At 43.3% G+C, this 10,784-nt stretch overlaps 1 protein-coding gene across 1 annotated transcript in view; it reads right to left on the bottom strand.

Annotated features, from left to right (window-relative positions):
• Window positions 1-8,530: 8,530 nt before the first annotated feature.
• The window catches only part of PARD3 (par-3 family cell polarity regulator), a 456,724-nt gene continuing 454,470 nt past the window's right edge, over window positions 8,531-10,784 (bottom strand). The window contains exon 26 of the mRNA XM_064162594.1: window positions 8,531-8,700. Coding sequence (XP_064018664.1) covers window positions 8,616-8,700 — 85 coding nt within the window. The 3' untranslated portion in view covers window positions 8,531-8,615. The remainder of the gene's footprint in view (window positions 8,701-10,784) is intronic.

Below are 10,784 nucleotides of genomic sequence, written 5' to 3'. Positions count from 1 at the left end.
CCAAATACTCACAATACCTGGTTTTGAGGTGCTTGGAGATTCCCAGCTCTGGCTGATCTGTTCAAGCAAATCTGTTAAGTCCTCAGACTTTTATCCCTCTTCTTTTCTGCAGGACCATCAGGGTGTCTTACTCAGGAGCAGGCTGCAACAAAGGACCCCAGTCTCTGGTCTTAGGCTGTAAAGTCAAAGGTTCAAGCTGGGGAGGGACTTTTTAGGCTGTCAGGTAGTGACAGGACTGGGAGGAACAGAACAAAGACAGAAATGGGTAGATTCAGACTGGATGCTAGGAAGAAATTCTTCACCATGAGGGTGGTGAGACACTGGAATGGGTTGCCCAGGGAGGTGGTGGAAGCCTCATCCCTGGAGGTGTTTAAGGCCAGGCTGAATGAGGCTCTAGACAGCCTGATCTAGTGTGAGGTGTCCTTGCCTGTGGCAGAGATGTTGGAACTAGATGATCCTTGTGGTCCTTTCTGACCCTGACTGATTCTATGGTTCTATGATTCTATGATCACAGAATCATAGAATCAACCAGGTTGGAGGAGACTTCCAAGATCATCCAGTCCAACCTAGCACCCAGCCCTAGCCAATCAAATAGACCATGGCACTAAGTGCCTCATCCAGTCTTTTCTTGAAGTCTTGACCTTCAGGGACAGCCAATCCACCACCTCCCTGGGCAGCCCATTCCAATGCCAATCACTCTCTCTGTGAAGAATTTCCTCCTAACATCCAGCCTATACCTCCCCTGGCACAATCATTCTGTAGTCAGGGTGTTTTAAAAAAAAAACCCTTTCACAAGGTCATCCTTGCACTGAAGAGCTGAGAAGTCTTTAGGGAAATTCACTTTCCCCATTTGCCTGGGGGCAAAAAAGAACAAATTGCCTGTACAACTTTGCCTCCCTTGAGGTGTCAATCTTGAACTCCACTCAGAGGTGGGATTGGCTTCTCTCTTTTCATTTATTATCATCTTCTGAAGAACTCTTTTAATAACAAGAGGCTATCTGCAGCGTCTCTGATTTAAGTAGCAACTATTGATTGACCAGTTAGAACTTCCGTGCTTTATGAATTGTTCTCTGGAGGTGACAAAATGGGGAAATCAATGCTTCAATCTGCTTTTAACCTGCACAGCTCCTCGTGCAGGTTACACTTCTCCTAAGCAAGCTTTGGAAGCTGAAGGAATATTTTTAAAGCACCATCAGATTTTGTAGGTGCAGAAGGGACCAACACATCAGAGATGCAGTTTATTAAGTAAGGCAATCAACAACAAAAAAAATTAGCACCTTAGGCCAGAGGTAACAACTTACTCCAACTAGAGCTCTTTATAGAAGTAGAACATTTTGTGAGTCTAAAAACATTTTAGACAGGAACAAAACCTGATAGTTTGAATTAGTGGGGAAATACTCTTACTGTGGCTGGCCTAAAGCGCCAAGGCACAACCTTCACTCCCTGATTGCTGTTATTACCATGGCAATAGTAGTTTACTTTATCAGCCTGAATCCTTGCAGGGGGAATAAAGAATGGATTTACACAGATTTGCAGTAAAAATACAGCGGAAAGTCATAATGCATAGGCCATAGAAGATGCTATTATCTGAGTCACTGTTTCATTCTCTGGGTGCCAGAGTAGTACTGCATGATAATTCACCTACCTTATCACAGCAGCAAAACCTCTTTACACTGAGAACGAGGTACAGGATAGGTTAATCTTAATGGCTTATCCTGATAGATTAAGTGCAGATGCATCAGATCTGAATTCAAATGAAGAGCTATACGCCGTGTGTTCTGGTCGTTGTTCCATGGAGGAGGCACTACAAAAGTTCAATATACTTGAAAAAAACCAACAACAAAACACTAAAAAACCCCAACAAAACAAAAACCCAACAAAACCAAACCCCAAACCCCATGTATCCTGCACAGCTTTTGTCAGAAATGAAAACAATGCACTCTGAGGTTTCCACACATTGCCAGGAATGTTTGGAATAAAGAGACTTTCAAGCTTATGAAAGACAGCTTTTGCTAAAAGAAGAGGCATGTATGAATAATGGCCACACCTGTTAGAAGCAGGTTATTGTTCTGGTTTCAGAATAGCCATAAAGTAATGATCACTTCCTCATTTATGAGGCAAAAAAAAAACACCAGGGAGAAGGGCAGTGTGTAGCCAGCCATTATTTCAGCAAATGAGACACATTATATTCATGGGTCAGATCTTGCACTGATGCAAAAACTGTACCTCCACCAGCTTTAAATACCTAATTCCACATCTTTTAAGGGTACTGTTTATCCTGAAAGGTCAATAATGCAATCAACCATTCATTATTGTGATGATTACCATGAAAAAAATTACCAGCTCTTGCTTAGATGAACACACCTTCTATTTTTATCTGTGCTTATTATAAGTTTAAACGTTGGATAGTCTAATGGGGTAGCAGGACTCTAGAAGTATTCATCATTAATCAAAAGCTTAACAAGCCACCAAAACAAGACTGAAAAATAAAATTTAAGTGGGACTAGCAAAGAGGAACATTTAAAAAAATCAAAAACGAAACAAACACCACAAATCACCTGAAAAGCAATCTAGGACAATAAGTACTGTGGGTAATAAAAGCAGCAGCATTTCCTTCTTTCCTGCCCAATTAAGTACAGAACTAATAATTACAATTAGAGCTGCAGTAATGAAAATGCATCGTAGCTGAAATAAAGGAATGTTGTATTCATAGCTGAAATGGTAATGCTCTGGGTTGACAGATCTTCAGGCAGCAGCAGATAGATGGAGCTTCAGTTCTTTGAGATAGAATGATAAAATCATAGAACCAACCAGGTTGGAAGAGACCTCCAAGATCATCCAGCCCAACCTATCACCCAGCCCTATCCAGTCAACTAGACCATGGCACTGAGTGCCTCATCCAGGCTTTTCTTGAACTCTTTCAGGGACAGCCAATCCACCACCTCCCTGGGCAGCCCATTCCAATGCCAATCACTCTCTCTGACAACAACTTCCTCCTAACATCCAGCACAGACCTCCCATCTGGCACAACTTGAGACTGTGTCCCCTTGTTCTGTTGCTGGTTGCCTGGGAGAAGAGACCAACCTCACCTGGCTACAACCTTCCTTCAAGTAGTTGCAGACAGCAATGAGGTCTGCCCTGAGCCTCCTCTTCTCCAGACTGCACACCCCAAGCTCCCTCAGCCTCTCCTCACAGAGCTGTGCTCCAGGCTTCTCACCAGCTTCATTGCCCTTTCTGCTTCCTCCTGGATTACAGGGAGGCTATACTGGGCCCTGGCTCCATCTGCTAGCTCAGGAGGCCAGTTGTCCTGGAGACAACCTGTCCCACTATTGAAGATTGAGGCAAAGAAGATGTTAAGTACCTCTGCCTTTTCCTCATCTTTTGTCACTATGTTCCCTTCTCCATGTAATAAGGACTGGAGGTTGTCCTTGCTCCTTCTCTTGCCTTGAATATACTTATAGAAACATGTTTTATTCTCCTTACCAGCAGTGGCAGCCTAAGTTCTAAATGGCCTTTTGCTTCTCTAATTTTTTTCCTGCAAGACCTAGCAACATCCTTGAACTCTTCCTGGGAAACCTCCCCTTGTTTCCAAAGGTGATACACCCTCTCTTTTCCTTAATTCCTTTAGCAGCTCCTTGCCCATCCAGTCTGGCTGCCTCTCTCATAGGCTCACCTTCCAGCATACTGGGACAGCCTGCTCCTGTCCCCTCCCTCCTGACCCCCAGCCCTCAGATATTTATAGACATTTATTAAATCCCCTTTCAGTATTCTCTTCTCCAGACTGAAAAGCCCCAGGTCCCTCAGCAGCTCCTCCCTGCTGCCCTCCTTCTCACTCTCTCCCCTCCGCCCACTCTCTGTTACAGGAAGATTTCCCAGCATCAGGTAATCTGCACAACCACCACTGCTTTAAAGTGCTGAGGGTGGTACAGCAGAAGGAGGGCACTGCTATCATGCAGCACATGGCTGAGGTCCAGCAGAGATAATCGTTTCAAACTACCCAGGAAAAAACTAAGCAGCATAATAATGTTAGTCAGGTAGCTTTTTCCACCTTATCAACACCTGCAGACAGAAACCTGCTCTGACAAATGCTACACCAGAGGGTAGGATAAGTGGAATTAGAAAATATTACCTTCAGGAACTGTTGGGCTCCCAAATACGAGGTGCAACAGTAATGTAGATAGCATGGCAACGCAGACAATAAGTACAGCTTTGAATTCAAACATGACCTTCAAAGAGCTTTTTCTTAGCAGCACAGAGTAAAAGCCCTAAACCTTTGAAAGAGCACAACCAAACAATAAGCCCCCAACTTTGTGTACACCTCTGAGAATTCACTCTCAATAATGAACTCTCAGAAGTCTTTCATCCCTGTTTTAAAGACTTTATTTATCAAATTTGAAAGCTATCTTCCCTTTGCCTCATTTTTATCAGGCTGAAGGTATCTTATCAATATTCACTCAGCTAGCACAAGCATATTTCTAAGTGACAGTATGGAACAGTAAGCGATAAACTGGAACATTTTTGCAGCTCAGACCACTGTGCAAGATAAAAGCCTATAGGCTCCTGCAAAAGCAGCAGGGCTTTGGCCAAAATGTCAGAAGCAACTATTTTGTGGGGAGTGATTCATTGAGCTGACACTTCAAAAGCTGGAGGAGCTGTTCTAGTGCTCCAAGCTAGGTTTGAAAAACCTAAACTCCCTTGAACTAGAGGTTGGAAACTGGCAGAGTCTAGGAACCCTACTCTCACTCTTCCAAGCGGGAGACAAATCATGCTCCTCGAAGGTTAGGACAGAATATTCCATAGGCAAGATCCTCTACAAAGTGGAGCTGTGTTTGCAATTCACAGGCAGTAGAAAGCCATGATGCTTTTATTAGAGAAAGGGACATTCCCAGATATTTTTTTTTTTGTCAAAGCTAAACAATTATTATTCTCTTTCAGCACTGGATTTCAAGAGTGGGTGTAGAAAACTCCTGTGTGAACATAGTTTGAGAATTCCCTAGGAGGAAATGTGCTTACCAGGAAAAAAAAGGAAAAAAAGAAGTCCTGATCATTAAATGCATTAAAAGCAGGTAATTCAAGTAACTATATAAAGCTTTGACAATGAAATAAACTGCCAAAAGAGTTTGCTCCTATCACTTCAGTGTGGAAAAGAGCTGGTTGATTGAGAAATCTTCATTGCCACAGGCACAGGCTGTGTGAATGCATGCAAGCTATAGAAAACATTTCTACACTACGTATGAGACAAATGAAAAAGCTTGGAAGACTACCAAAGAGAACACTCTGTGAATAAGCAACCCAAAAAAAAAATCATGTTGAAAGGATGAATTAAGCTATGTAAGGCCTTGTTAATGACCAAATCTTGCAATCAACCTGATGGCGAGTCCTGCAGGCGGTAAGGGATAGAGGGATAATGCTCTGCTCCCTCTAACTTACTTAGCAATAATATTCTACAGTGGAAGAAATACAATAGCAACAATAAATTCTGCAAAGGGAATGAAGTTTTACCTTGTACTAAAGCAGCAGACAGCACTTTGATTTAAGCATTCCCTTTCTTCATCTGTTAGGCAGCCAAGGCAGACTATTACAAAATTGATCTAAGGCACATCATGATTCAGTAAAATGATTCTTTTAGGACAATCTATTTTTTTTTACTACTCTTGATAATTTACTGTGTGCATTAAATCATACAAATCATATATGCATTCACCATGATGAAAGGTTGAACATGAGGCGGCAATGGGCTCTGGTGGCCAGGGAGGCCAATGCCATTCTAGGATATATTAAGAGGAGTGTGGTTAGCAGGTCAAGAGAGGTTCTCCTCCTGCTCTACTCTGCCCTGGTGAGGCCACATCTGGAATATTGTGTCCAGTTCTGGCCACTCAGGTCAAGAAGAAGCTCAGGGAACTGCTTGAGAGAGTCCAGCACAGAGCCACAAAAATTATAATGGGAGTGAAATATCTTCTTTATGAGGAGAGCCTGAGGGAGCTGAAGCTCTATAGCTTTGAGAGGAGGAGACCAAGAGGTGACCTCAGTCATGTTAAAGGTGAGTGCCAAGAAGATGGAGCCAGGCTCTGCTTGGCGACGCCCAACAACAGGACAAGGAGCAATGACTGGAAGTTGAAGCATAGGAAGTTCCATGGAAACATAAGAAAGAGATTTTTCCAGAACACTGGGAAAGGCTGCCCAGGGGGATTGTGGAGTCTCTCCCTCTGGAGATACTGAAAACGTGCATGGGTGCATTCCTGTGCGATGTGGTATAGGTGATCCTGCTCTGGCAGGGGGGTTGGACTGGGTAAGCTTTCTAGGTCCCTTCCAGCCCCTCACCTTATGTGATTCTGTGACCAAAACAAAGCAAGAATTATCCAAAGATATATTACAGAACCAAAACTTGTCACTGGAATGCATCCTGTTCGTTACAGATTTTAGTCTTTGTCTATCATTACCATGGTGGAAACAGCAGTGATGTAACTCTTCTTGGTCTCATAACAGCTAAGAATAAGTCCTAGATTCAGTTACATCACGAAAAACAGCTCAAAGTCTCCTGCTGTTGATGATATAGGATACTTTTTCCTGGTAGTGAATCTTTTCTAGAGGTGACATAAGACACAGTATCAGTGGCAGCACTTGTGGGGCTTTCTTATTCCAAGCACAAACTTCAGCAAACTACCAGTTGGCAGAAGAGCTTCTTTACTGCAAGCCTGTTAACTCCAGTGCTTGAGAAAACTGAGAGTGGGGAGGAGGTGGCTCACTGGTGGTGACAGAGCTGACCAAAGTCTAAAAATCAATTCATGTCATCAGCTTTAGAAAGGTAATCAAGGGTTACATCTACATTCCCCTAACAAGTGCTAATCTGCAGAAGGTTTAACTACAGTTGATTTAATGAGGCTACTCTGAGAGCTGGGAGAAGTTTGGGGATTTTACTTAAGAAACAGTAGATGCAGGAGCAGACACTTGGGATTTGGCAGCTGAGGATGAGAAGCCCTTGTTAATCATGTTTTCCTAGAAGTCAATAATTAAAATCTCAGCTTTTCCTAAAGGAATTCCTCACTCACTGTGCCTGCAAACAGAGTCCCTGACAATTGTCATATGACTTTCAGGCTAAATATTTTAGCCTCTAGGACAAAACTTTATAGGTCTTTTATTTTTCCAAAGTCTAATTAATTATTAGAGCTTCACCAAAAAAAAAGACATTTACTGCGGAATACCTCTGATATAAACAGCTAGGACCTGTTACAGCTTTCAAAACAGATTTAAGTCTCTCAGAGTCAAAAAGCAGTTCTGCCCTCATGAACTACCAGCTTGAGTACTGTGCTTGGTTTTGGGCTCCTCAGTTTAAGAGGGACAGGGATCTGCTGGGGAGGGTCCAGTGGAGGCTCTTTAGTCTGGAGAAGAGAAGAGAGGAGATTTAATCAATGTTTATAAATATCTGAGGGCTGGGAATCAGGAGTGGGGGGACAGGCTCTGCTCACTTGCTCCCTGGGATAGAACAAGGAGCAATGGATGAAAGCTGCAGCACAGGAGGTTCCAGCTCAACACTAGGGGGAACTTCTTTACTCTAAGGGTCCCAGAGCACTGGAACAGGCTCACCAGAGAGGCTGTGGAGTCTCCTTCTCTGGAGACTTTCAAGGCCTGTCTGAATGTGTTCCTCTGTGACCTGATCCAGATTGTATGGTCCTGCTCTGGCAGGGGCATTGGATTCAGTTATCTCTTTGGGCCACTTCCAACCCCTGATATCCTGTGATCCTTAGAAAGGGTTGAGGGAGCACATCAGCACGGTCCAGGACATCTTAATTTGGATTTTGGTGACTCTGTGTGAACTCTTCTTTCAAATTACTTTTTGTCTCAGTGAGAAAGGAAGCAGTGGTATCACAGAGATCACTTGAATGTAAGGAGACCTGAGAAGAGCCTTTCCAGTTGCTGTAGGAATGTTTCCTACACTAAGTCCATCATTCCTGTTAAATGAGTAACCTCAGGGTGAGGAAAAAGGAGTAAAAGTGGTGGAATCATCCAACCACTGCAAGTGGGCAGGTGACAATGCTTCACACTGCTCACCAGGACTTAGCAAATAGTTAAAAGACTTTATTGTTGTTGTTAGCTTAAACCGTATCAGCTGCAGAAAGGAACAATAGGGAACTGCTGAATTATCAGCTTAGCCAGCCTCCTCTTGAAGCTACCCTGGGTTCTCACTGTAATATTGGAACCTACAGCTCACCCCTCAGCTGACATCAAGGAACCAGTGATGTAATTACAGCTTGAAGAATAAACCAAACAAAATAATGAAGCAAATAATAAATAAATTCCCTGTGGATAGCAATAAGTAAAGGTCTTTGCACTGGCCCAAATTTTTCCATAGTATTAGTTCATGATATACAGGGCTGCTTTTTAAAAGCTGCTGGTAATAAAGACAACATCAAATCAAGTTCCTTTTGTCATAAAGTCTGCTCTAAGCTATATATAGTTTTCTTTTGATTATCTGAGCAGGAAATAAAAGTGCAATAAGAAAAAAGAAGACCAGCAAAAGCAAACACACCCATTTTCTTTTCCATTTCTCTTCTCACATGTCATTTATTTTCCCTTATGGAGGCCACCAAGGCTTTTAATATATTTGAATCTCATACTCACAGTCCTCCACAGGCATTGACCGGCGAGAAGTCATCTGCTTCTGCTCTCATATTCAGCGTGGTAATGCACAGTTCTGGTGCTCTGAAACACAGGTTTGGTTTTAGCCAGCTTTGCTTTCAGGCACACTCCTGAAAACTACCTGCTAAAGTGCAGACTGTCGCGGAGGGGGTTCTGCCGCCTGTGCCAATTGTGGCGGAGGGGAGAGATTAATTGGTGCAAGATGATATTCTATACAAATAGATAATTCATTCATTTCAATATTCTGAACTCTAGTCACCCCCAACCACTAAGTTTTAATATTAACATTTGTTCCACACGGTTATGAAAGACATTCTAGGAACAATATCAAGCAGTAACTTGTTAACAACTAGCATGCATTCAAACTATAAACAGAGAGGGGAGTTTCCCCACGGCAAATACTGCTTGGGGTCAATATGCTGCTTGCCCAGTAGGTGGGCTGAAGCTCTTTCTGCAATAGCAGGAGGCAATAGAAATTACAGAGGCATTAAAGCATTTGCTCACAAATTCTTACTAATTATCAATCACCCTCTGGGGCTACATCACAGCCAATTACAAGTGTCCAATCTTCAGGGGAGTCTGCCCGTGGATATTGAAGCTGGAATCCTCTGGCTTCAGGGGAAAGGAGAATCTTCCCAGCTTCTGGGGAAAGGACAGTCTCTGTCCTTGTTCTCCTGGCTTCTTCTGGACAATCTGTCCAGGGATTCTTAGGCAGGACCTCAGGTGCAGAAGGAGTACGATGCCGTGCAGTCTCAGCACGGTCTCACACTGGCCATGTAGGATGATTGCATGCAGACAATCCAGGGCCTGCTCCTGGTAACCTGTCTGGGGTTCACCAGGCAATAATAAGGCAGAGGGCGTGCAATAGGGTACACGGCTGCACGGGAGACTGAGCTCCATAGAGAATAGCAGGCGGTACAGGATCTAGTCCTGGTAACTCACCAACCACAGTGGTGTGCAAGTGTGCACAGCTGACTGGGAGCCCATGGGGGACTCTGTCTCTGTAGAGAAAGGTAGATGCACTGCGGGTGAGCCCTGAGGGTGAGGCTCCAGGGAGGCAATAAGCAGGCATCAGCAAAAGGCAGTGCGGGTGAGTCTAAGCCTAATAATGAGAACGAGTGAGCACCTTGTTGAGGTGTGTATCCTCCTTTATCAAATGTGGGCCGAGATTAATGACCCTTTGGACACCAAAATGACCAATCAGCTTATGGCAGTTAGCCACAACATACCATAATAGGCAAAATCCACAAGCCTGGACCTCCCAAATATGGGGATAGAGCGGGTCTAGCACCCAGTAAACATGAGCTGGGCGTGTGTGGTTACCTTACACAACCACATTATAGACCCTGGGCAGGCCAGACTTTATGGCACCAGGCCTATGTGCCCCTTTGTGCTCATTTAAGTGTTTACCTCTGGTTTGGGCAGAAAAACATGTCCAGGCAAGGCATATATAAGCCTATTTTTGGGCCTATGGGCCCTCCATGACACGCACCCATCACCTCTAATTGAAGTAAATATGCCCTTCCCACTAAGTGTACATCCCACTTGGTGAAACTTTAGGGCACACTGCATTAAATCCTTAGGATACCTTCCAGTTCCCAAATTTCTTCCCCCCACCCCTGCCTCCTTTTGCCATACCTCCATCAGGGAAATTGCTTCTATTGTAAGGATTAATGTCTCTCAATAATATGAATAGTTAATTTCCCAACAGGATATTTAATGCATTCACATCAGCACATCATAGTGGGAAATGTGTGGCCAATAACCACATGGGGTTAATACACACTAGCTTTGATGATCTCAAAGCCAGATATTCAGCTGGTGTTCATTGGAATGCATCTCCATTTCATTCTGTGAAGCAAGGCCAATCTATAACAGTTGAGAATTTGGCCTTTCATCCTCTTTCTTTTACAAAGCTAGAGCAGAAATAACTAGAATCAGTTCCTGGTAAACTTTTCATCTCGTTGATATTAAACTTGATCCCTCATAACCAGATCCTTCATGAATTCCAGAGACTTAATCTTTGCTAAATAGTTTTTCATGAGCAAACACTAATGACTTTGTGTCAGTGGAAAGGAAATTAAAAAAATATGTTTTTTTGCAGGGAAAAAGATGTGTTAGAAACACCAAATGAATGAATGAATCCC

This window comes from Pogoniulus pusillus, chromosome 23, assembly GCF_015220805.1.
Source record: "Pogoniulus pusillus isolate bPogPus1 chromosome 23, bPogPus1.pri, whole genome shotgun sequence".
Classification (NCBI taxonomy): domain Eukaryota; kingdom Metazoa; phylum Chordata; class Aves; order Piciformes; family Lybiidae; genus Pogoniulus; species Pogoniulus pusillus.
The sequence above is the reverse complement of the archived record's forward strand: the minus strand, read 5'-3'. Positions and strand labels throughout refer to the sequence as shown.